A 25,968-nucleotide genomic window follows, 5' to 3' on the forward strand; every position below is an offset into this window, starting at 1 on the left:
AAAATAAATAAAGTTACCCACAGTCTATCCGTTCAGCTCGTCACAACTCTGGCCTGTCTTGAGAGCCCATTCTATTGACAAAATACTGACATCCTATGCCTGGAATGAATACATTTTCACCAGCTACTTAAAAGTGATTTACACAGGTGGGCTCCAAGGGGCTTAGAAACAGACAAGCAAACAAAAACAAAAACAAAACAACACCAAGCCGCCACACAAGATAGATTTTCTTCAATATTTTATTTATATAGAAATACTTAAAAAACAAAGTAGCACCATTACTTAAGTCTTACCTTTATTATGTAGAACTTTAAATGTCAGAAAAATAAAACTCTTGATACAATTTCAAATCTTGTCTCAGCAAATATAATATTAGTATTTGACCATGAGGTTAAAGGCCCTTTATCATAAAATAAAATATACTTTGCTTTTTAAACTTTGCTCAGTAAAGTACATTTAAGCTCAAGTAACGTCACCTACATATACATGAACAAGTGGTAAACAAATGTATTAAAATAGGAATACTAAAACTATAGTGGCCCAACAGAATTTTCGTAGCTTGCACGGAATTCTATTTATACAAATGTTAGAAAGCATCCACAGTTCCTTTTGACGTGTTTATACGTTTCCGTTTTTTTTTTTTGTAATAATATAGAATAAAATATGCTTTATATCACTGAATAGAAAATATGCTGGGTGAAGCAAATCTAGAAGATTTGTCTGAACCTATAAAATCTCCATCCCAACAGAATACTGTTCAAAACATTACACATTTTATGGTTTTGTAATTTCGTCACAATTGTGTGGTTATTAAAATAATACAGTGTTCTTTGCCATAAGGCCATACTAAAATAAAAAGATTTAACCCAGCTACAAAAAAGTTCACTGAACTTAAATTAAAATACTTGTAAACATCTTTGCAATATGAAATATAATTTTTCAAGTCAAAAAAGAATAAAATACTTCAATCTGTATTAATGCAATTTCTCTTTAAAACTTTTAAACGTTTTTAATATATAAGAGATATGTTACAGTTTGTTTAACTTTTATAAAGCTGCAGTATCCTGGATTCACAGGAACTCCTGGCCCTTCCACAACATTCAAAAAGGATCCACTGTGTTCTAGAATAAGCATCGGAGGAACCCAGCCACAGAGGGGAACACACGTAAAACAGTCCACACATCCCATAAGCACTATTACCATCTTAATCATAATAATTATTGTTCTTTTTTTTTTTCTCCTACTTTAAGAAAAATGGAAAACTTGTGGGGTTTTCTTCTTCTGGAAGCTTCCTATTAAGTACAGTGTAAAAACTATCATGACTAGAATGTCGCCGTTCCTATTATTTATAGAGCATGCATTTCAGGTGGTTCAGATCAGAGGCTTCCCAGGCTACAGTACTCTTGATGCAGACATCCTGGCAAGTTCCTTTGTTTAAAAATTACATTTTAAAAATGAGCGGATACTACAGCTTTCCAAGATCCTCTGGACCTCAGAGTGAGAGCAGGGCGGGGAGGAGAAGGTGGGGCACCAAGGCGGCGGGGGGGGGGGCGCGGACAGGGTGGGGGTGGGGGGAGCGAGGCCGGAGGGGAGGGGAGGGGAGGGGAGGGGAGGGGAGGGGGGTCCCCCTTCTCCCCCCCCCCTCCCCGCGGGGTGCGCGCAGGCGCGCGCCGCCTTCAGGAGAAGATGCGGATGGCCTGAGTGACCGCGGTGTGGCAGACCGGGCACTCGGGCTCGCTCTTCTCGCAGATGCGGTTGGCGCACTCCATGCAGAAGAGGTTGTGGCCGCAGGGCACGAGCGCGGCGATCACCTCGCTCTCGAAGCACACGGAGCAGTCGCGGCTGCCCTTCCGCCGCAGCCCCGACGACGAGGAGGAGGAGCTGGAGGAGGAGCTGGACGACGACGACGAGCCGGAGGTGTCCGACGGCTGCAGGCCCGGCAGCTGCGCCCCCAGCCCGTTGGCATAGGCGGCGTAGGTCAGGCCCCCTCCGCCCGGGTCGCTGCGCACCCGGCGCGCCAGGTGGTGCTCGCCCGTCCCCGGCGCCATGTGCAAGGGCGGGGACAGGCGCGGGCAGCTGGTGCCCGGGTGCAGCCGGCGGTGCACCAGCAGCCCCAGGTTGGCATTGGAGGGCGCGCTGGCGCCGCCCCCGGGAAAGACCACCGAGGAGGACGAAGCGGAAGAAGACGCGGAGGAAGAGCAGGAAGAGGAGACGGGCGCCGCAGGTCCGCCCCCCGGGGACCGCTCGAACTGAGCCCAGAGCAGGGGCGCCCCAGGCGGGGGGGCGGGGGCCGGGTCGAAGGTGGGCGGTAGCTCGGGACAGCCGTCGGGGGAAGGCGCGGAAGCTTCCCCCGCCGCGTAGGTGTATCCATTGCCGTTGTTGTTGTTCCCGTTGTGGGCGAAGCTGAGCGCGGGGCTGGGGGGGCTGTAGTCCGCTAGGCGCGGGGTGGCGGCTGTGCTGCCGCCGGTCCCCCCGCCGAAGTAAGAGTCTGTGGAGGCGCTGCCGAGCGAGCTGGAGCTGTCGTTGCGGTAGCTAGAGAAGGGCTTGCGGCCGGGGGTGGGCGTGATGCTGGGGGTGGGCTTGCTCCAGAGGCTGCCCGGGCCGGACCCGCCGGACCCGTGATGCAGATCAAAGCCCACATCCGTGCCGTTGGCGTGGAAGTCGTTCTCATCCGTGAGCTCAATGATACCGCCCGTGCGCAGGGCGATGTGCGCCTCGATCTCCTCGCGAGCTCGGTCCACGTTCTCAGGCATGCCGGTCACCTCGAACACCGGCTCCTTGTCTCGGCTGGGCGTCACGATGTACGTGTGCGTCTGCTGCTGGATGCGCTTGATCGTGGCGCCCTTGGGCCCCACCACGAGCCCCACCACGCGATAGGGCACCCGCACCTGGATGGTGGTCTGTCCAGGCAGGTTGGGCGGCCCGGGCACTGCGCCGTTGAGCGCCGTGTTCTTATTCCGCGAGGCGCGGATCATGGAGAAGTGCTCCGCGGCAGAGATGATCTCCCTCCGAGCCATGGCCACATCCTCCTTCCTGCCCGTCACAACAAAGACAGGCTCCTCCCCGCGAACCGGGGTCTTGATGTAAGTATTGGTCTTCGCCCGCAGCGCTTTGATTTTACAACCTGGGAGCCGGGGTGCAGGGGAGGGAGTGGGAGAGAGAGACAGACACGCCCATTATCCCGGGGTAACCGCGGAGACCTGGGACCGCCCGCGCCCAGGGCTGCGGGACAGCAGGACACGCTTTGGGCGGAAAGGGGGCGGCTCCCTCACTGACCCCGGGCCACGCCACCGGCTGGGAAGCGGGTTCCACCCGCGAGGCGCTCGAGGAACAGCCCATTGGCTGCCCAGCCCTCCCCCGGTGACTGCAGTCGTCCCGAGCAAACCCGAGAATCCCAGAAAAAGTCAGCTGGGGAGATGCCGCTAGGATCCAGCGGGGCGCGCCGTCCGCCCTGAAGACGAGGCGAAGGGGTCCGGGGAAGAGGGCCGGAGCCGCGATCCGCCCCCCCACCACCACCAGAGATGGGGGACTGATGGGAGGGGGGGGCAGTCCCGGGACCCATTGTTCCTCCTCTGGGCTCCATTCCGCTTTGCAGAAATCCAGAATCCTCCTCCCATCCGATGCTCACTCCTCCTCCTCCCCCTCCCAAAGGACCCATCAAAGGCCCCCTCCCCCAAGCATCTTATATTTAAATTCTATTTCCCGGGGTGGGTTGGGTGGGGGGCGCTAGGGGAGAAGGCAGTGATTTTAGCAGGATGAAGTGCATCCCGCCGTGGCAGCGGCGCGGCTCCGGGAGACAGCCTGCCTGCACTTTCTTTGTCTGGGGCGCCGGCCCCTCGCGCGGCTCTTCCTCTCTCGTCAAGGCTCGCGGGCGCCGCGGATCCCGAGCCCTCCCGCGCCCTCCCCGCGGGGCGGTGGCCCGAGACCCTCTCCCCCACCCCCCCCCCACCTCCCCATCCCTGCCGGACCCACCTTGCCGCCCCACGATCTCGGCGACGTGCTCGGAACTGGGCACCGGCACGCACTCGGTCATGTTCACGCTCTTCTTGCGCGGCTCACTGTCGTACAGAGAGGCGCCCTCGTCACTGTCCAGCCCCAGCAGGGAGAGCTGATCGAGCGCGAGCTGCAGGGCTCTTTGGTCATCCAGGGTCTCTCCCCCGCCGCCGCCGCCGCCGCCGCCGCCGCCACCGCCGCCGCCGCCTCCCCCTCCGCCGCCGCCGCTGCCGTTGCGCTCCAGCTCTGCAAACAGGGAGCTGGGCATCGCTCGGCCGTGCGCGCCGCGCCCCCGCCGGCCCTCGGCTCGGCGGCGAGAAGCTGCGGCCACAAAGGCAGCCGGGAAGCGAGTGGTCAGGGGCGGGGAGGCCGGCCGGCTGCAGAGGGCTCCGTTGCTCCTTTCTCGGCGCCGGGAGGAGTGGGGCGCTCGGTGCGGTCCGCGCCGGGCAGTGGCTGCAGGAGCCCCCGCCTGGGTCCCCACCCCAGATCTGCCGGCGGGTGGGGTGGGGGCAAAGCTCGAGCGGCGGCCGCGCGTACCCCCCGAGTGCCCGGCTGGCTGGCCACAATGCCGAGCGAGGAGCGAGCAGGCGAGCGACAGCAGCGTTTCTTTAAGGAGCCCCTCCCCGGCTCCTCCACTCCCTCCCTCCCGCCCGCCCGCCCGCCCTCACTCAGCGCTTTTTCCTCCTCTCCTCCCCGCCTCTTGACTGAGCCTCTGCAGCCAGACGGCTCCGGAGGGGGACGAGGGAGGCGCAACGTCACCGGCGGGAGCTGACACTACAATGCTACTGACACTATCGCTGGGGGAGGCGATTGGCGCGCGCCGGGCCGGGGGCGGGCGGAGGCCGCGGTCAGGGCGAGCGGAGAGCGAGCGCCCCCCACCCCCGCGCTCGCCGCAGCCCGCCCCGTCCTCCTCCCGGCCGCGCCCCTCCCCCGCCGCCGCTAACGCCTCTCTTTGTTGTCTAATGCGGGACCGGCAGGCTCGGGACACTCGCGCGTACCTATCGGCCGAGGACAGTCTGTCCCCAGATCTCCTCCCTCGCGCGATTGAGAAAGGAAAACGCGCCCAACTCTGCTGCCAGCGGCCCGGCTCTGAGCGAGCGGTCCCGCGAAAGTCCCGTTAGCGTCCCCAAATAAGCCACCCCTAGAGCCCACGGTGCCACTGGGAGAAGGGTCTATTGTCCGCCCCAAAGGGCGGTCCGAGTCCTCGGACACGGAAAGCGGGACTCAGGGTCCCGGTGCGCACTGGCAAAGTGGCTCCTGGCGCGGGTTGCCCACCTGCGCGGGAGCGCAGGAGACACAAAGGCATAGGCCCGCCCGCATCGCTCCTCGCGCGCGCGCCCGCAGTTCGGTCCCCCCGGGCAGCACTCCGTCCAAGTGGCCCCGAAACTGCGGATCGGAGAGCCGGAACCCCGCCGCAGCGCGGGCCCGGCCCGCCCTGCGGCCGGCGACCTCCGGAAGGCGCGGGGCGGGGGTCCTGCACACGCCCCGCGCGCCGGCCGAGCCCCCGCGGGCGCTGACGCGTGCACGAGCGCCGCGCCGCCACCGCGGGGACGCCGGCCATGGCTCCGGCGGGCGGCGCGGGCGTGCGCGCGCCGCTCTCGGGTCCCTCCCCGCCCCGCGGCCGGGCATGCGCGGTGCGCGCGAGGAGCGGGCGGGCCCTTTAAGGCGGGCGCGGCGGAGCGTGCGCCGGCCCCTCCCGCGGCCCCGCCCCGACGGGAGGTGTGCGCCCGCCGCCCCGCCGTTCTTTGTGCGCTTCTCGGGGTGGAGTTGGCGGCGGAGGGAGGGCGCGCCCGGACCGGCCGGAGGGGGACGGCGAGCTGCGCCCCCTTCCGGAGCTCCCGCGGCCGCCTCCGAGCGCGAGGGAAGAAAGAAGGCTTTGGGGGCCGGGCCGGGGCTCACCGCCTGCCCGCCGGCCGCCGGCCGCCGCCCGGTCCGCCCCCTGCGCAGCCACGGGCGCCGACGCCCCCTCGGGCCCCGCGCGCGCCCCTCTTCGTTGTTCCCGGCGCCCCCGGGCTCGCCGCGTCCCCGCGCCCGGCCGGCCGGGGGCTGCGGTTCGGCAGGGCGGCCGGGGGCTGCGGTTGGCGGAGAGCGCCGGCGTCCGCGCGGCTCGGCGGGACGCGCGCGCGGGACAATGCGGCCATGTGGCCGCCACCGCGGACGGGCCCACGCGGGGGGCCTGCCGGTGCCGCGGGGCGAGCTCGGGGCGCACAGGCGGAGGCTCCCGGGTGTTCTCTCCCTGCGTGAGCCCGGGAGGAGCGCGAGCGCCCGGGCCCCGGTGTGCCATGCGTGAAAGGAGGGGGCAGGTCGTACCTGCCCCGGCCACCTCGTGGGTTCGGAGAATTAACTGTGACAGTAGATGCGAGCGCGCTCGGGAATCAGTGGGCAGTGCCGCAAACGCCTTTACTTTTGAGCACGGGAAGGTGTTCCCTTCTTGCTCACCTGGAGCTGTCTTGGAGAAGAGGTGCTGATTATTTCCTCGGGGAAATGAGGCTTAGAAGGCGCTCAGAGTGGTTATTTCCGTCAGGATGTTTGTGTCAGCTTCCCTGAGTCTGGGGTGTGCGTGAGACAGAGAGAAGGAGAGAGATGGGGCAGAGGCGGTGGCAAGTCCTCTGGAGAGCCACCGCCTAGGACTCTAGTGAATTCTTGTCTTTTTCAACCTGGTTTGTGGGCTCCCGTCCCACTCATCTGTGGGTGAGGAGGGGGTGCCCAGAGGAAGGAGGTTCTCCGTGGAGAGGGTCCTGGCCGGGAATGGCCTTGCTCAGGGCCTATAAAGGCCAGGGCAGACAGGGAAAGGACTCCCAGGGCCTCCGCGTTTACATGTTGCCAACACCACAGGCTTTTTTGCTGGCCTCTCAGCTCCGTTTCCAGGAACTTAATAACCTCCCGATTGGGCCAAGTGGGGTTTCCTTTTTCAAACACCACCATGAAAGTAAAGTTGTTCCTCAGCGTCCACTGCTAGTGAGGCCCGCACACAGGTAAATGGGGGCTCCCCCACCCAGGGTTGCTCCTTCTGGGGGACAGGCCTGCACACATCCTGCCCTCCTCCCTGCAGTGTTAAGATTTCAGGTGGGTTAAATCAGAAACCCATGTTGTTGAGAGTCCCTGGGGTCCTTGGGTCATTCCCAGGACGGTGTGTGTGACACTTTGTGGAACTGACAGGTGTCCTTCTCCCCCAGCAGATCTGCACCCAGCCGTAACTGCAGGTGTTCCATGAAATCACACATCTGAGCCCACTTGGAGGATCAGCTCAAACTCCGACCCGACGAATGCATGGAGAGCTGCCCGTGGTCAGGTGCATCCCGGGCCGCCCTCCGTAGACCAGAGTGCTTCAGGAACACCTGTGCAAAGACCGGGTGGTTTTCTGAAGACGCCCACAAAATCGAAGGGCCTCCTGAGAGTCTAGGAGGGTGATGTTTGACAGACCCGACCCCCCAGCCGAGCTCAGCTTCAGCACGCTGGTCTCTGAGAAGAGGCTAGTATCCAGCGTCCCACCTGCCTCGGGGGGTTGTTTGAGCCGATGGATAATGACGGTGAAAGGTAACTCGCTGTAAATTACAAAGCACTAAGCAAACGTACTTAGTTTGGGGTGGGGTGGTGCTTAACCCACAGTCACTTCGTATCTTCTCTACTTGTATCCAGTGCTGACCGGTCAGGGGATTTTCTGACACTCGAGTGCTGTTATAAAAGTAACAATCTGGAAAATTTAATTCTCAATTAGTGGATTTAATAAGCCAAGACATGATAAAACTTGCAAAGTCCAGTTCTGTTTTTAAATAGACCCACCTCCCTAGTTTTTGGCTAGACTTTCCCAGGCTCCTTTAGGACCCCAGAGCTTAATTACTTTTCCCGATACAGGACGCTTTCCCCAAGAACTTCCCGAGGTGGCCATGGTTTTGTTTTGTTTTGTTTTGTTTTGTTTTATTATTATTATTAGCAAAAGAAAGGAGCTTGCAGAGTGCAGAGTGTGGTCTGGTAATGTAATCGAGAATTTCAGTTGTCCCAAATTAAGAAAAGGTAAAGTCACTTCTGTTGTCCCCATTTTGCAGATGAAGGTAGGTTAAGTCTCTTGCCCAGGCGGAGGCAGATTTATTTATCTTGAAGCAAGTGAAGCCTGAGCTCTGGGCTCTTCGCGTGCACAGGGCCTTTGCATGGCCATGGGAGGGGTGAAAGCAATTTATTCACAGGATCACGTTTTAGTAAAGTTTTCAAGAGTGAGGTCTTTATTCTTTTCCTTAAGCAGGACCCCTATGGTGACGTGACCTTTGGACTCAATAAATCTCAGATTCGCTGTTGGGCTGCAGGTCACACAGCTGATAAATGGTACCCGAGCCTGTGAGCGGAACCACCCAAGTTCCGTCCCACCTCTGAGCTGTGGATTCTCAACTGGAGGTGGGAAACACTTCCAGCCTTGCGTCCCTCACGGGACTGTACCGCCCACGTGGGTGAGGGCGCCTGAAAGCATTTTGGTTTTTGCTGTCCTGTTGTTAACATGTATGTAACATGGACACAACGTTTTTGAAGAATATTTTGATAATATGGGAAACGCTGTCCTTGGGTTGGACGAACAGAAAGAGATAAGAGGCGCGTATGTTACTAAACCCGCAGGAAGCATCAGGAGAGGCAGACGAACAGGCCGGGAAGCAATACGTCGGCATTTTCATGATGGTTCTTTAAATAGCGGGATCACGTTTTATTTTCATGTCTCAAGTTCTGAGCGTCTTTATTGGATTAGTTTTTAAAAGCGATACATGCTTAGTTTAAAAGTTAAACAGCGCTAAAAGGCTTAATAAAACCAAAAGCACCCGTACCTGCTGTAAATAGAAGGGAAAAACCTAAAGCGAATCCTAGCACACATTTATACTTATAAAAGCTTTCGGAATTATGAGGGTACAGAGGGAGAAAGTGTCATAAATTGTATAAAATGGGCCTTTAAAAGTGGCTTGACTTCTAAAATTTAAACGTTCATTTGGTTACTCATCAGTAATAACCATTCTGCGATGTCAGAGAGGAATAGGAACCAGAGGTGGTAATTTTAAAACCTTGAAGATACACAGGAACTCCGGGAGCCCGGAGGCCCGCCGACCTTCGGGAAGGAGGTGCCCTTTCTTCTTCCTGAGCAGGGATGAAATGGACCCGTGGATTCCTCCACTTGAGCCCAGACTCTCAGGTGGAACCCCTTTCTATGAACTGATGAATTCTAGCAGGTGGTCAGAACCTCGGGATGCCAGCAAGTGTGTGGTCCCAAACTTTTATGTGGCAGGGAGTGCAGGAACGGGAAGCGGCTGGCCCAGACCCACAGGCTCGTTGACAGTGTGGGTCTGGACTGGGGACCCGGAGCCCTCACTTCCCACGTGAAGTGCTCATTCTTTCTCAAGTAACTCAAGGAAATCGAGGCTGCCCCTAGCTCACCCCTCTGCGTGTCCTGGGCCGGCGTGGGGTAGGCTCAGTCACATTTGCTGTTGTCAAACCTATGAGGAACAGGGCAGCTGCCTCCCAAGTCCAGGTGGGGGCCGTCCTGCGAGGCATCTGCAGGAAGGCGGTCTCAGCCCCCTCGCTCCCAGCCCCCTTTCCCTGAACTAAACGGGGCCCCGAGGTGAAGGCTCCGGGAGCTGCCGGACCCTGTGTGGGGGAGGCGGTGAGGCAGCCACAGCTCCGTGGTCCCAGCCCCGCACGAAGCTCCTAGCAGGACTTCCGTGCCATGGAAGTAAAACAAAATAAAACAAACACCACGTGCTGACATATGGCACGAGTCAGTCACCATGCTGAACACCCGGACAGTGTCAGTTCTCACGGTGTACTGATAAGCTGCGATGGCCGTTTCTGTTCCAGAAAGGTCCCATTCTGGGAACTAGGATTGGAACCCAGCGACCCCAGACCCCCAACTCCAACCAACCAACAAACCAAATGCCAGGCCTCTGGCAACAGAGGAAAGTCTCGGGGCTAATAAGTATTTATTCATCAGACTTGAGGATGACAGATAGGAAACAATAACACCAAATTAAATAAAAGTTGAAGCGGGTCACGATCCTGAGTGCTCAGTAAATGGAGTTTGAAAGATCAAAAGTGGGAAAGCCCTGAACGTGGAGGGACTGATAGTTCTCCGATACTTAGGAACTTTTCTCAATGGGAGGCTTCTTCTGTGAAAGTACAGTGGGGGGTGGGGGAGACAAGGGTAGATGCTTCTGGAAGGCAGATACCAGCAGAGGACAGGAGCCGCCTTGAGCTGGGAGCTGCCTGCAGATGGGGCGGGCCACCTCCCAGAAACATGAGGACCACTTAATCAGGGACGTCTACAACGGCTGCACGCACTGGCTGCGTGGACAGGTGCACCGGATCAGGGGTGACGTTTTGAGTTTTCCTCAGTTTGTTGACCTTCGACTGGTCAGCTAGTCTCTTAGCTTTGGTTTTCTCATCTATAACAGGAATATTAGTCCTTACTGAGGCAACAAAGGCGGGCTACCCTTCTTTCTCGCCAGTGGGATGGCGACGCACTTGAGGGACGAGGGTTCCATGTTCGTCCTCTTCTAAAGTGACAGAACACAGAGCAGAAAAGGATTTAAAGCTCTAATCTTTTTCAACATTTTGTATGACCACACCTTCTCTGTTCTCATTACTTAAAAAAAAAAAAAAGAAATACCTTTATAACCTGAAGAATTTTTGCCTTTTCAGCATCACCGTGACAAGTCGAGATGCCAATCAACTGAAATGCAGCTGTGACCGTCTCACAACTAACTTCGAATGACTAGCCAGCTCAACTTCGTGCTAAAATGATTTCTTCCCTACGCATTTCAGTTCAAAAGATAAAAATTATGTCAACAGAGCTGTTAAAATTTTAGCTAATAATAGAATCGTTTTTGTTATGCTGATAAAACAAATTTACAGCTTTATTTAAATTCCACAGCTGTCATTGTAGTAAAACGTGTACACGAGGATACGGAGATTCATGGACTCTAGCAAGCAAAGAAATACAAATGCGAGAATGCCTTTCGGGAGGCGTGAGCACCAACCTAACAGAAGAAGTAGCACAGAGGCCATGATGTAAATTCCACGACTCCGAAGAAAAGAAAGAAGATGGGGTCTCCAGCAGGAAAGTGTTAAGAAGCATCGTTAAGTGGAAAGCGTAAAACCAAACACGACAAAGCATACAAAAAGTATGTAACAACCAAATAAAACAAATACCAACAGGTCAGTAGGAAGAGAGACAAGGAGGCTGCTCGGCCCGCTGCAAAGAGATGTGGGGGGGGGGGGGGGGTTCTCAGGGAGAACTTGACCTTGCCGAGGCCCTGGCCATGGTCTCCGGGGCGGGACTGGCCGACGTGAGACGGGCCAGTGGTGACCTTGGGGGGCACACAGATGGGTCTGTTTTAACTATTATACGTTCATCTTAATTGCATTACAAAATCATATTTAGTATATGAAACCTTGGAATTCAGGGATCAAGGCAAGGAGAAGTGGAAGTTGGTATGTATGTTTTGAAAGGAAGTCAATCTGAGCAAAACTGTTAGGTGAATAACATTCCGGTTGGTGCTCAGATGTGGTAAACTGTACAATGCAGATGTTATGTGAGTGAATGAGGACTGGAGACAAACGACGGATGGGAAGATGTTCTAATTAGGCTAATTCTTTAAGGATTAATTTATCATTAGAATTACATTTTTTTTTTAATTTTTTAAAGTGTTTATTTATTTTTGACAGAGAGAGATAGAGCATGAGTCGGGGAGGAGCAGAGAGAGGGGGAGGCACAGAATCCGAAGCAGGCTCCAGGCTCCCAGCTGTCAGCACAGAGCCCGATGCGGAGCTCGAACTCGTAAACCGCGAGGTCATGACCTGAGCCGAAGTCGGACGCTCAACTGACTGAGCCACCCAGGCGCCCCTATAATTAGAAGTTTATACAGTAGTCAAAAGACAACCATTTTGGGAGGTGGGGGGCACCGAATCTTTCGGAAGTTCATCTGAAAGATCACAGAAGAACCAAGGGGGGCTAGGAGCAGCTGTCACGACACCAGACATTAGCACCTCTTACGACCGCGGATGGACAAGAATGTGTCATCCGTTCTGAGGAGAGGACGTCCAGAAGCCGGTGCGAGACGGTATGAGGCTGCGGCAGATACCGGCGTGTCTGTCCCACGGGCACCGGGCTGGGGGACGGGGAACACAGCGGGGTGACCCAGGGTGGGGCATCTGCAAGGGAACAGCACGTTGACGAGCCGACCGACAGGCGTTTGTGTCACATCACGACTCTGACAACAGCCACGGAGGACAGACCGTGGTGCAAGCAACTTGCAAAGGGGGGACCCGCAATGCTCGCTACGCAGAGGACTTCGTCTGTGGCCTCAAAGTACGTAACTGACGAGCTGAGAAGATGTTTTCATGCACGAAGTAAAATAAAGCAGAATAAGTTGTGATATTTTTTGAGCACTTATTACATACTAGGATGATGCTGGTTCTGTCATTCAATAATGTCAATAATCCAGTGAAATGGGGACTAACTTACTTTACTTTCGCCCAGAGGAAGCTGAGCCCGAGCTGGCCAGCGGCAGGCACACCCAGCCGTCCAAGCGCGAGCTCTCTTTCTTTTTTAAAAACCCCTTTGTTGAGAAATAATGGAGACACAGAAACCGGGACACGTGTGCCGTGTACGATTTGACGGCTTTGCACGTGTCCACGCACCTGTGACACTGTCCCCGCGGTCCTGACGATGGATGTATCCGTCGCCCCCAGAAGTTTCCTGCTGTCCCTTTTGTCTGTGGTAAGAACAGCATGAGATCCAGCCCCTGAAGTTTCTGAGCACACGACACCGGGCTGTTCCCCACAGGTGCCGTGGGGCACAGCAGAAATCTAGAACAGGTTCATCTTGCATAACTGGAACTTGTACCCGTTGAACATCTCCCCATTTTCTCCTCCTCCCGGACCCTGGTAACCTCCGTTTCGCTCTCTGCTTCTGAGTCTGACCCTGGCAGACTCCTCCAGGGGGAACCACGCAGTATTCCTTCCTCTGTGATGGACTCATTTCACTTAGTGCAGCGTCCTCCACATTCAGCCACGTCGTCACAAACGGATTTCCTTCCTTTCTTAAGCTTGACCGATGCTCTAATTTACGTGTATTCCACATTTTCTCGCCGTAGAATTGCCAGAACTTTCTTCTGTTTTGCTTTCTTTGTTTTAGAAGAGCCGTCCTCACGGGCATGAGTGGGTCTCTCATGGTGGTTTTGATTTGCATCTCCCTGGCGATGAGTCACGTCGAGCATCTTTTCACGTGTCTGCTGGCCATCTGTGTATCGTCTTTGGAGAAATGTCTATTCGAGTCATTAGCCCCCCCCCCCTTTTTTTTTTTCATCTGGTCTTGGCAACGAAGGCACGGATAGGACACCAAAAGCAGAGTCAACAAAAGCAGCAACAAACAAGCGGGGCTACATCAAACTAAAGGCTTCTGCACCGCAAAGGGGACCACCAACAGAACGAGAAGGCGGCATGAGAGGAGATGTTTGCAAACCACATGCCTGATGAGATTAATATCCAAACTATATAAGGAAATCATACAATACCAAATATCAAAAACAAAAAGAAAACAAATACACAATAACCCAATGGAAAAATGGGCAGAGAACTTAAAAAATATTTCTTCTGGGGCACCCGGGTGGCTCAGTCAGTTAACCATCTGACTTTAGTTCAGGTCATGATCTTGAGGTCTGTGAGTTCGAGCCCCGCGTCGGGCTCTGTGCTGACAGCTCAGATTCGGATTCTGGGTCTGCTTCGGATTCTGGGTCTCCCTCTCTCTCTGCCCCTTCCCCTCCCCCCCTCAAAAATAAACATTAAAAAAAACTTTTCTCCCACTTAATCATGATGTGACACCAGCAAAATTTTAGAACTATACACACACGCGAACATTTGCTCCCACACCATATCGCTACATATTTAAAAGTTATGAGTCAAGGTATCACCTGCTGTACATAGTATGTTGTAACCTCCTACCTAGACAAATAGACCTTCATAATGATCTGGAAGGCCAGGTTAGAATTCAGAGCCCCCAGCCTCTGTGCGGTTCTGCCCCAGTCCTTGGCCGCACAGGGAGAGCTGGCCTTGGCCGTGATCCGTGCCTCCCGTCCCGCACCACAAGGGGGTCTCGAGCACGTGTGGAGCCCCAGCTCCATCCACGCTCTGTCCCTGCCAACAGCCACACCCTTTGACACACCTTGGGCACATTTCTGGTGGAAGATGGAAGGAACTGTCCGGGGAGAGGCCCCCAGACCCTGAGAAGGGGGTGGGGCCTTCTGGGCATGGAGGTCCTGCTGTGACCTATCGTGGGGAGAGACACAGCCAGAGGGCAGGCAGCAAGAGTGGGGGCCCTCGAAAGCATGGGGCCCATCTTGTCCGACATCTAAAACCACTTAAAAAAAAAAAAAAAAATATATATATATATATATATATAAAGGCTACTTAAAATATATACATATAACTATTTGAGTTACACAGTAGCAGTTGAAAATAGTACTTTATTCTTTCCATTTTATACCTGGGGGGAAAAACAAGTGAGCCTCTCCGCGGCGGACAGGATGGCTGTAAGGAATCCTTCCATCCGTGACCGGCTCCCTCGCTGCCTCTCTCCTGGCTTCCTCCCCTTCTCCTTCCTCCCCCTGCCTGCCTGCCTTCCTCTCTTCCTTCCCTCCTTTCCTTCCGGACACTCGGACGCCCCTGTGCCAGGCACTGCCTGGGCCCAGGGGTCCAAGGGTAACGGGGCCAGATGCCTCCCAGGCAGTCTGCAGCGTCAAGAGGAGACCAGCATCGATCCACACAAATAAATACACGTCTAATTACAAACCGGGACAAGTACACTGCCAGATAAGCACGTGTTGATTTGCGGGTTGCCTTTGATTTAAGGTTTCCTGCTGAGACAGGGAGGAATGTAAATCTGGTTTTCTCTCAAGGCCAGGGGCCTTACGTGTTTTCACAAACCTCCGAAATGGATGCACCTCATACGGCTAGCCAGAATCGGGGACGCTTCCTACGAGCACAGAAGCTCATTAAATCAACCCTGCTACTTTATGGCGGCAGTAAAACGTCACCAAAACTTTCCGAGGCGAACATGCCCGTGGCGTTACAAAGCCAACCGTCCAACTGGGGTGGGGGGGGGAGGTTTACTAGAGACCCCCCTGCCAGAGTCTTACGGAAACGCAGAAGGTTGGCTGGACGAGGGGTCTCCAAGCCCTTCGTGTTCCCTCCTGGTGTCCCTGCACCACAAAATGGAAGAGGGGGGATGAATAACGCCTGGAGTTTCGCCGCTGTTCTTTCAAGTCCCCTACTCTAGATGGTTCCTAGTGGGCGAGCCCTTGAGGTGTGGGGCGGGCAGCGGTCACTTCAAAACAAATGGAAAGCAGGAGGGGGGTAGGCTGCAGTTCCTTCCTTTTGTGGGACTGTTAACGTCCTCCACGTGGACTGAGGCACAGAAGACCCAGACACGGGTCATCTCTAAGTGGCTTTGCACCGGGGGACAGAATCCTCGAAGGCAGATCCGCTTGTGCCGGGAACACCAGCAGCATGGATTTCTGATCGCCTGTGGATCTCGGAGCGTTTCACTCACGGTTTTCATGGTTTCCGGTGAGGAATAAATAAGTCCCCGTGAAATTTTCCTTGGGAAAGGAACCACTGTATCCTTACCATACTCAAGGGTCAATTAGACAAATATTCCCCAAGAGGTAAAAGCACAATATCTCCCCCTCTCCTCCTCCCTCACCCCAGACTGAACATTCCAGCTTTATTATTATTATTATTATTATTATTATTATTATTATTATTTTAATGTCTGGGCGTCTCATTTGGTTAAGCCTCCGACTTCAGCTCAGGTCATGATCTCTAGGTTCTTGAGTTCCAGCCCTGCATCGGGCTCTGTGCTGACAGCTCGGAGCCTGGAGCCTGCTTGGGATTCTGGGTGTCCCTCTCTCTCTGCCCCTCCCCCGTTCATGCTCTGTCTCTCTCTCTCAAAAATAAACATTAAATTTTTTTTTAAATTTTTATCTCCTGCAGAGGAAATGTTATTTTTAACACTGGTTCTATACACACACACACACACACACACACACACACACACACACCCCTTCCTGCACTTTCCTTTCTCAGGTCTGGTGCAGGTGTGGCACGAAAGCACCCGCGGGAACGGGCTCACCCTGGGATGGGGTTCTTGCCCCTGGCTACAGTGTCTTCTGCTTCTGTTGGTCTCTCGGGGGCACTAGGGACCGGCCTGGGGACCGCGAATGAGCTGACCCCCAAGGAGTGCTGTGTCCGGTTCCCTCCTCTCCATCCTGCCCTGGGGTGATTTTCCTCTAAATTGCCTACAAACCACAAGACAAGTACAAGTTTGTGGGTTTTTTTTTTCTTTCTGCAGGTGGTGGTGGGGGGGGGGTGTTGGCAGAATTTGGGAAAACATCACCAGAATCAGAGCTCAGAAGAGAATGGGGACGTGTCTGAGGAAGGGAGACGATCTCGTCTCCAAAGCACCCTTTCTCCTATGAGCCTGAGCAGGGACTGAGTACTAAGGACATGACGGGCTTGGTCAAGGCTAAGGCAGAGTGGGAGAGAAACCCAGCTACCCGTGCTGCTTCGGGAGTGTTCCAGGACTCAACCCACCACCTCCACCGGGACCACCAGCACCACAGCCATGACTGCCACGACCTCTCCTCCTCCTCCCTGTCCTCCTCCTCTCTCTCCTCCCTCTCTTCCCTCTCCTCTCCCTCCTCCCTCTCTTCCCTATCCTCTCCCTCCTCCCTCTCTTCCCTCTCCTCTCCCTCCTCCATCTCCTCCTCCTCCCTCTCTTCCCTCTCCTCTTCCTCCTCCCTCTCCTCCTCCTCCCTCTCCTCCCTCTCCTCTCCCTCCTCCCTCTCTTCCCTCTCCTCTCCCTCCTCCCTCTCTTCCCTCTCCTCTCCCTCCTCCCTCACCTCTCCCTCCTCCCTCTCCTCCTCCTCCCTCTCTTCCCTCTCTTCTTCCTCCTCCCTCTCTTCCCTCTCCTCTCCCTCCTCCCTCTCCTCCTCCTCCCTCTCTTCCCTCTCCTCTCCCTCCTCCCTCTCCTCCTCCTCCCTCTCTTCCCTCTCCTCTCCCTCCTCCCTCTCCTCCTCCTCCCTCTCTTCCCTCTCCTCTCCCTCCTCCCTCACCTCTCCCTCCTCCCTCTCCTCCTCCTCCTCTTCCCTCTCCTCTCCCTCCTCCCTCACCTCTCCCTCCTCCCTCTGCTCCTCCTCCTCTTCCCTCTCTTCTCCCTCCTCCCTCACCTCTCCCTCCTCCCTCTCCTCCTCCTCTTCCCTCTCCTCTCCCTCCTCCCTCACCTCTCCCTCCTCCCTCTCCTCCTCCTCTTCCCTCTCCTCTCCCTCCTCCCTCTCCTCCTCCTCTTCCCTCTCCTCTCCCTCCTCCCTCTCCTCCTCCTCTTCCCTCTCTTCTTCCTCCTCCCTCTCCCCCTCCTCCTATCACATTATCATCCACAGCTATCCTCACGAAGCACTTTTCAAGCCGGTGGGCTTGCCTGCCACACTAATGTGCGCAGCCTCCCGCATAGGCTCCGTTTACTCGTTTCTAGAACGAGGGAGGGAAAGGCCGTTGCCCTAAACAGGCGATCACGGTGCCCAGGACAGGGCCCGGCTGTCCCCACCTCAGCACCTGCCGTTTTCCTCCAGCGCCGCTCTCCGGACCTCCGCCCCGACGCCCGCCTCTTAAAAACTGTTTTCTCTGCATCATTTTTCTCGTCCCACGAGGCCCCGCCCAGAAGCCACCTCTCCAGCCACGCCCCCCGCGCCGACCTCCTGTCGCCTTCCGGCCGCGAGTCGGGGTCTCCCGCGCCCTCAGCCCCGCGTCCGTGTTCTTTGTGGCTCTTTCCACCTCCCTGCGCCGCCCCCACCAGCCCGGCTAAGCCGCAGGCTTCCCCGGAGGCTCCCGGCTGCACCCTTCCTGTGTCCTCAGACACCACTTCCTGTCCGCGCCCGTCGCCACCCGTGGAGAGCGTGGAGAACGTGGATCACGGGGCCACGGCCGTCCGTGCAGCGTGCACGTGGGGACGGCGGAGGAAGCGACTCGAGTGCCGCGTGCGGACGGGTGGCCCTCGCTTGCACCGAGGCCGCCTCCCGCGGAGCTGGGCCTGCTGAGCGCCGAGCGGACTCGAGACGCACGACTCGACCCGGGAAGGGAAGCCGGCCACGCAGCAGCTCAGTCGGCGGGATCCCCGGCCCCTGCGCTCTGCACTTCAGGCACAAGACATGCACGACTCCCTCTTCCCTGGGGCGTCCCTTTGTTCCAAGGTCAGCAACTGTCTTTTTTTTGTTTTCACTTTCAGACTTCCAGGCAAGTGCAAACACAAGAATAGTACAAGGAACGCACGTATATTCTTTACCCAGACTCGTCTGTGGGTAACACGTACCCGCTGGGCCTCACCGCCGTCTCCCCTCCCGCCCTCCCCGCGGGTGTTATGTGTATGCACGTCACACACGCTTAGTTTCTGACACCTCGAGAGCCCGCGAGCTGGCCGTGGCCCTCCTGCCCTAAACCCGTCGTCATGCACCTGCTGAGAACAGGGTTCCTGTCCCGCAGACCCCACCGCGGTGACCCACGCAGATGACACTCTCGTCACGTCAGCTGTCCTATTCCAATGTTGTCAGACAGGGTCAGCACCTTTTTAAAAAACAAAATTTTTTTTAACGTTTCTTCATTTTTGAGAGACAGAGCACAAGCAGGGAGGGGCAGAGAGAGAGGGAGACACAGAATCCGAAGCAGGCTCCGGGCTCTGAACTGTCAGCACAGGGCCTGACGTGGGGCTTGAACCCATGAACCATGAGATCATGACCTGAGCCGAAGTCGGCCATTCAACCGACTGAGCCACCCAGGCGCCCCCTGCACCTTTTAAGTTCAAAAAGAGGAAGGAATCCAAAAGAAGCAGGGCTCAGAGAGACGGAGTAGAGTCCTATTTAGTTTAAAATCCTCAGCTTTTGGAGTCAGTTTTCAAACACACACACACACACACACACACACACACACACACAGCTGACAGTGCTCTAGGCAGCCCACCTCGGTTTGCCTTAACCTTTCAGGTTCCCGTTACCTTGGTGAAAACCTTCCAAGTCCTGCGTGGGCCCGCGTCCCAGGTGTCCTAGGAAGGGAGCCGGCAGGTAACTAAGGCCTCGGGGCATGACGTGCGGGGTAGACTCTGCCGAGGCCGCGCCCGCAACCCGATTCCTTCTTTTAGCAAGTCGCCCCGGAGCCCGTCCCCTAGGCTGGCCGTTGAAGGTACAAACACGGAAGCTCATCTCTGCCCCACCCTGGCTTACTCTGCCGCTGTGGGCTCAGACCGGGAGGCAGGATGACCCTGCGTTCTCTTTACGAGACGAGAGCCGGTCACCGAGCTCTGAGCCTCAGTTTCTCGAGCTGTACAATGGGGGTACCGGCGAAGGCTGAGGACGTCTGTCCAGCACTGGCACGGTGCCCGGTGCGCGGAAGAACTCAGTAGGCCCCCACCAGCACCCTGAGGGCGCAAAGACGCGGAAACAGGCAATTCTGACGCGATCCCCTGGATTGCTATGATGGCAGGCGAGGGCCCCCAGGGCTCCCCCGAGGTGGAGGCTGTCTTCCAAGTGGGGCCAGAGCCGTCTTCAGACGAGGCACTGGACTAAGAATGGGAAGGTGACTGATCCGCTGACTGGAGGGAGTCCGGGGCTGCGGGAAAGGGAGGGAAGGAGAGGCTCCTGTCCATCTTCCGCGCAGAGGAAACTGCACGTGCAGAGCACGGGCGACCGGGACACTAGGTGAGACTTCACCGCGCCGGCCTCGGAGCCCGCGGAGCGCTGGGCCAGGAGGGGGTGAGGCTGGCAGATGGCAGGGAGGCAAGGACGCGAGCGATTTGCAGGCGCGATGGCCGCGAACAACCGCGCAGGGCACAGCACCTCCCGCCACTGGCGCGCCGGCAGGGGCAGGCCGGCCGCTGAGGCCAGAACAGGGCAAGCTGAACCCCCGCGCCCAGCCCGGCCCACCCCTCCCTCCTCGGAGCCCAAAATACCCAGACGCGTTTCCTGACTGTAAAATGAATGACGCTCGGCGCAGATGATGCCGGGAGTACTGTTTTCCAAGTCTCTCTTCTTCTCTTTTCCGTGAAGAAACTCTCCCTCGGTGAGAGCTTTGTTACCTGGCCTGACAAATTAACTCAAAGGCTGGTTAGCTGGGTGTCAGGTCAAGGGACCCCACGCAGCACCCCCTTCCGCCTTCCCTCCTATAACCTGTTAGCACCAAGAGAAGGCCCCCCCCCCCCCCCGCAAAGTCCCAGCTCCCCTGCTCACCAAGGGGCGGGGCGGGGAAGCGTCCTGCTGTGGTGTGCAACTCCCCCAGGGTGGCCCGCTTTGAAAGCGGTGGATTTTGCTGAATGTAAAACCCCAAGCTTTGAAATAAGACCCCATGTCGGGGAGTGGGGGGGGGTGGTTCTGAGCCGAATCACCAGGAGCTTTTTCAGCTTCAGGGCACCCCCTCACCTCTCCCATGCTGCTTTTGGAGCAGGGGTGGGGGGGGCAGGGCCCACAGCTCCCCAGGTGACACTGGTTAAGAACGTCTCCATCAGAGGGTCTTTGTTCCCCTCGAGCCCCGGGGAAGGCCCCCAGAGGGAGCTGCTTGTGCCAAAGCCCCGAGTGGGGCCCCTCGTTAGAGCTCCACTCACCCCCTGTGCCTTTAAATAGCACAGCCCCCTGGGGCTTTTAAGACACACTTTACCTTCAAAAAGTAAGTGCCGGCTCCCGGTCTTCCAGGGAACAGATCTGCTAAGTGACATGAACCACGGGCTCCATAACGTGGCCTCAACGTGGCTCCGACGGCAGCGACACGGAAAACGGCGCGGAGCAGACGTCTGACGCCTCCAGAGGACCTGGCCTGTTAACTTTGCCTTTTTAGGAAAAATAACGTCTCCATTTTTTTTCTGGTTTAAAAAATAGTATCTTGGGGCGCCCGGGGGGCTCAGTCGGTGGAGCGCCCGACTCTTGGTCTCGGCTCAGGTCGTGATCTCAGGGTTCGTGGGATCGACGCCTGCACGGGGCTGTGCGCTGAGAGCGTGGGGCCTGCTTGGGATTCTTGCTCCCCCTCTCTCTGCCCCTCCCTCTGTCTCAAAATAAATAAATTAAAAAAAAAAACTTAAAAAAATCTTATACAAATGCCAAGGAAGGGGTCGTGCTTCGCTTCACAAAGGGCTTCTAAGAGGACTTATCAGCAGAGGGTGGGAAATCTAATTTCAGATTTCAGAGCTGGAAATCTGATTTCAGCGTATGACCGTGGGTTTGACAGAAACCTTGGGAGCACGCAGATCGTGCGGGAGAGGGCGCAGCTTCCACAGCGGTGGCCTGAGGGTCCCCAAACCCCCCACCTGATGCTCTGCCCGGTGCGTCCCCCCCTTCCCCGCCTCTTGTCCCAGACCTGGAACACGGCCAGGACTTGCTGGTGCCCCTTCCTCCTGAGGTCTGTGGAAAACGAGGATAAAAACCAACACATTCTTGGGAAACACCTGACTGTGTTCTTCAGTGGAGTTAGGAGGGAAGACTTGCTTCTTTCCCTGCCTTTGTGTGTTTGTTCTGTTTGTTGTGTGTGTGTGTGGTGTGTGTGGAGCAGCAAAGGACTTAATCCAGCTTTGAAACACACCCACGCCCTCACAGCCCCTCCCCCACAGGGGAACCTGCCGGAAGGACCCTGAATCTTGGCCAAGCGCAGGAAGTGCAGTCTTGTCCACGGGGGGGCTGGACCGCCGGGTGGCAGGAGGAGAGAGGGACCGCTCAACTCTTTTTGTCTCCCTGGGGCTGCTGGTTCCCGGCGTTCGCTGCACCTCTCTGCTTCTTTCTGTCCCAAACCACCTTCCTCTGCTTATGTCCGCCTGGTTCCCCAGCCCAAATACCTAACGGGGGCTCCCAGAGTCTCTGAGTCGCAAAGTTTCTTGTAGCGACAATCTGCTTTGTCCAGCTCGAGTCCCGCCCGTTAGCCGTAGCAAAGTGCGGGGCTCCTGACCTCCTGCCCCGCGGCCACGCACCCCCCACTGTGTCACTTCCCTGCCCGGCTCTGTCCTTCATAAACAGGCACACGTCCCTGCCCCCCTCTGTCCTCCCGGCCCAAGTGGCAGGCATCGCTGGACGAATCTCCTGTTCTCGCCTGCCCGGCATCATCGACGGCTCCTCCTTCCAGCTTCAGAATCCCCTTGGCCTTCTGGAAGCCCCCCTCGCCCCACACTGTCCGCACGGCTCAGCTCAGGCCGCGGCACTCCACTCCGCCCACCTGCCTGGACACTGGGTCCCTGTGACTCAGGTTCAGGGGGTGAGCATGTGACCCACACGGGGCCAAGGAGAGGCTCAGCCAGGACTTTCGGTGGACCTGTCGGGAAAGGGGTTTTCTCTTTCCGCTGGAGCCGCCCATGGCCGTCGTGGTGGCCCCAAAACGAAGGCAGCTCAGACGAAAAGCAGAGCCGAGAAACAGGATGGACAATCGACGGACGCCGCGGTTCGAGCAGCTCAATCCGAACACACGTGAAGCAGGTGGACCCGAGAGTCTTTCTTCTGCTAAGCCAGTTTCTTGGCTTCAGCCAGTTTGTCCCTTCTGCAGCCAGAGGGATCGAACCTACAACCCAAAGGAAAGAAACCACTTTCATCGTTCTTGGTCGGTTTCGGCCCCGTCAGCCAACACTCACACGATGCAAGAGCTGGAAAGGCAGGAGAGCGCGTGAGGCCCAGGGCTTGGTTGCTGGCGGGAGCTCCAGGCCTTGGGGACCGAGCCCGAACTTCGCAGCCCGGAGCAAGCGTGCAAGTGGGGATCCACGTCACGTGTCCAAACGTTCACAAGGTACCAATCGAGCTCACAAACTATTAAAGACGGCGTATCCCGTGCTTCCATGCTTCCACTGTGACATACGCGATCTTCGTTTTCGACCTAGGCCAGGATCAAGTGCAGGATCCTCCGCAGCTTGGAATTCTCCCTGAGGGCGCGGGAGGGCCAGCCGCCAGGCCAGCGCGGACCCACCTCCCTTCCCTTCCTGTCCGGCTCCGTCCTGCCCGGAGAGACGCCTCACACAGGCGGTGAGCATCTCGGCCCCCACGCATCCGAGCTCCGCTGCCCCCCCCCATTCCGACGCTGCCCCTTCTTCACCACCTCCTGCCCTCAGGAGGACGGACTCAGGAGAAGAGCCTGGGCAAGTCCTCACGACAGGCCTCGGGCACTCAGACAGAGACTTCCTGCATCACGGGCACCCAGAACGTGGCCTAAAATGCGGGAGAGGGCGCGCAGGGCTCAGGCGTTGTGTTCCTTGGTCCCAGAGACCCTCTGCCTTCGAGGGGGACCGCGGCTGTGGGAGGGCTAGGGCAGGGCCAGGCCAATGGGCAGATCCCGGCCGAAGTTAACACACAGGCGACTAGAACTAAGTTTGCAGGGCCCACCCGTGCGCTGGCTTCCACCGAGTGTCGGTATTTTGTTTTGACTAGAGTGTCTATAGCACTGTATAGAGTGCTGTAGGCCCGGTCGCTGTTTGCTGAGGCACGGGGCCACCGGGCTGCGGGGACTCCGCATGCCCGGGAAAGGTGGGTGTCTTTCCGCCAGCGGGGATTCGGCCGTCCCAGCAGCTGGAGACGCACTTGCACTGAAGTTCCTATTCACAGGACCGCCCCCGGCCGGGCACAGCGTGCCCCCACGAGACCCTCCCGAAGTTCTTCCTAGTTTCTGGAAGCACTACGGTGAACAACGGTCTCCACTTGGGGCTCTGCTCTGAGAATATGGGCGTCTGCCACTCTGTTGGACTCGTGCTTCAGGATTACAGAAGTACGTTCCTGGTGGGAACGAGAGTCTGGAAGGAAACTGGACGTAACGTGAAGGCCCCGGGGACCCAACAAACGGAAAGAGCACTTGGAAACACGTCAACAGGGAGACGGGCTGGTGTGGGGACGGGGGCGACTTTCTGCAAAGCGGAACGCCCGGCTGCCCAGGCCACTACAGACGACCAGGGCATCTTCCCTGTTGCACGTGTGTGTGTGTGTGGTGGGGGTGGGGGGCACCGAGAGCGTCCAGCCAGTCCCCACCGCCCTCCCCCCGCAGGACCAGCAGGTCTCAGGACCTCGACCACCCACCCCAGGCCCATAAACCTCCCTTCCGGAATCTCCAGCGGGAAGGGCCGGGGTGAGGAAACGGTCGGAAGGCGGAGATCACTCGAGGGCTGGCACTCCCCCTACATCCCAGCTCTGCGACATCCTGTAATCTGACCCCTCAGGCACGGTCCCTGGGGGGACACTGGGGGCGTGACCCCAAGGTTCTCCCCACTCAGCAACTTCTCTTCTTCATAGCACGCTCAATAATTTGGGGAGTCGACAAGGGCCAAATTAACACCAGAGGCGACCTACACAAAGCGGACCCGAAGGAAATAAGCATGAGCCCCTCTTCTTCCGAGTTTTGAGGGCCCCGGGCAGCCTTCTTGCCCTGGAACGTGCCATCAGAATCCAGAGAGACTTAAACCGGACTCGTGTTTGAGGACTCCAGCGTGTTTTTTGATACAGGAGAAGAACATCTACGTTCAACGTTTTGCATCAATCAACGACAGTGCGACTGGATCACGGTAACTCCCAGACGGCAGGATTTATTTACAAGAGTGTCACAATACGTGGGGAGCAATATAGTCTGGTCATGATACACAGGCACGAAACCATTAAGCTTTTTTTTCTCCAATCCCACTGGTGTTTCTCCGTGTCCGTATTTACAACCTCGTTGAGAGACAACCCCAAGTCTAAATTTGAGGCACTTCCTGAACGGGAGGCCACCGCTCGCGGCCCTCTACCCCTGCGGGCGTCTGGGCTGGTCCTAGATCCGTACCGGTCCTGGATGTGGGCAGGTGCTGTGCCTCTCACGCAGGACCCCGGCTTCTGGGGCCCCGCGTGGTCTCTCCAGACTAGGGCTGCTGTCCACCCGCTCGGCCTGCCCGCCTTGGTCTGCAGGTGCCTGGAGGGCCCCGTAAGAGAACTCTCCTCTGCCCCCCGCTGCAGAATTCGGCAACTGCTCTGGACATTCTGCTCCTGCCCGGTTGTTCTTACCCTTCCGCCCGCTCCATGGGACACACTCTTTCCTCCAAAACCTCAGAGCAGTAAGCACGGGCCAGGCGATGGAGACACAGAGAGGAGCTGAGCGGCTCTCCGGGAGCTCCCGGCCGAGCCAGGGAGACACGCGTGTGACGGCTAGATCGCACCGCAGTTAGATGGGGGCAGAACCTCTCAGTTTCTTTTCTCCTGACTTTCACTGTTCATCTCCCCGTCAGACTCAAAGCTCCATGAAGATGGACGGTGCTGGTTTCGTTCTGTCTCCTCCCCTCCTAGCACATAGTAGGTGTTCGATGCGTACTCGTCCAACAGACAAATACTTCGCACACTTGCCATTCTTTGTGCTTATGTCACAAGTATTTCTCAGTCTAATTACATCCTCTTCGGTTTATTTCAATTTTTCTTTAATGTTTATTTACCTTTGAGAGAGAAACAGAGAGAGACAGAGCATAAGCAGGGGAGAGGCAGAGAGAGAGGGAGACACAGAATCGGAAGCAGGCTCCGGGCGCTGAGCTGTCAGCACAGAGGGGCTTGAACTCACGAACCATGAGATCATGGCCCGAGCCAAAGTCAGATGCTTAACCGACTGAGCCGCCCAGGCGCCCCTGGGTAAACGTCACTTTTAATGACATCACTTTATTTCCTCTGTATTTTCCAAAGTGGCCTGAAGATAGGAATCGCCTGAAGCGTCTTTCTGAAATACAGATTCCTGGGCACCACCGCGGCCCGACCGCACCAGGATTTCCCAGGGACGGGGCCCCCGTCGGCAGGAGGAGCCACAGAGCAAGTGCCCGAGTGGCTGTTATCGCCATCAGGGAAATTCCAAATTCTAACAAATTTATCAGGGATTAATTTAGCCTGCTTCTAAATTGGGTGATTTCTAGAAAACCTGCTTTTGGGTGGACAGTAGGATTTCTGTTGA

General features: G+C 56.8%; 2 protein-coding genes and 2 long non-coding RNA genes across 5 annotated transcripts in view; 2 read left to right on the forward strand and 2 right to left on the reverse strand.

Moving 5' to 3' along the window:
- Positions 1 to 221: 221 nt before the first annotated feature.
- On the reverse strand, positions 222 to 5,305 carry MEX3B (mex-3 RNA binding family member B). The gene is made up of 2 exons (XM_003986747.5): positions 3,973 to 5,305; positions 222 to 3,124 (listed from the first exon to the last, which is right to left on the reverse strand). The coding sequence occupies exons 1-2, from the start codon at positions 4,259 to 4,261 to the stop codon at positions 1,677 to 1,679; spliced, it is 1,737 nt and encodes a 578-aa protein (XP_003986796.2). The 5' UTR covers positions 4,262 to 5,305; the 3' UTR covers positions 222 to 1,676.
- On the forward strand, positions 4,773 to 13,551 carry LOC109500464 (translation initiation factor IF-2-like). The gene is made up of 4 exons (XM_045059836.1): positions 4,773 to 5,093; positions 5,302 to 7,059; positions 7,173 to 7,530; positions 10,663 to 13,551. The coding sequence occupies exons 1-2, from the start codon at positions 4,773 to 4,775 to the stop codon at positions 6,235 to 6,237; spliced, it is 1,257 nt and encodes a 418-aa protein (XP_044915771.1). The 3' UTR covers positions 6,238 to 7,059; positions 7,173 to 7,530; positions 10,663 to 13,551.
- A 3,960-nt stretch (positions 13,552 to 17,511) lies between these two features.
- On the forward strand, positions 17,512 to 21,553 carry LOC123385781. Of its 2 annotated transcripts, XR_006598785.1 has the most exons (3): positions 17,512 to 18,266; positions 19,053 to 19,130; positions 20,751 to 21,553. It is a non-coding gene; the product is annotated as an uncharacterized LOC123385781 (long non-coding RNA). The 2 variants fall into 2 exon arrangements; XR_006598784.1 differs by lacking the exon at positions 19,053 to 19,130.
- A 3,013-nt stretch (positions 21,554 to 24,566) lies between these two features.
- Positions 24,567 to 25,968, reverse strand: part of LOC109500465 — a 31,425-nt gene continuing 30,023 nt past the window's right edge. Inside the window, exon 4 of the long non-coding RNA XR_006598783.1 lies at positions 24,567 to 25,465. This is a non-coding gene — a long non-coding RNA (uncharacterized LOC109500465). The remainder of the gene's footprint in view (positions 25,466 to 25,968) is intronic.

Source organism: Felis catus, chromosome B3, assembly GCF_018350175.1.
Source record: "Felis catus isolate Fca126 chromosome B3, F.catus_Fca126_mat1.0, whole genome shotgun sequence".
Lineage (NCBI taxonomy): Eukaryota > Metazoa > Chordata > Mammalia > Carnivora > Felidae > Felis > Felis catus.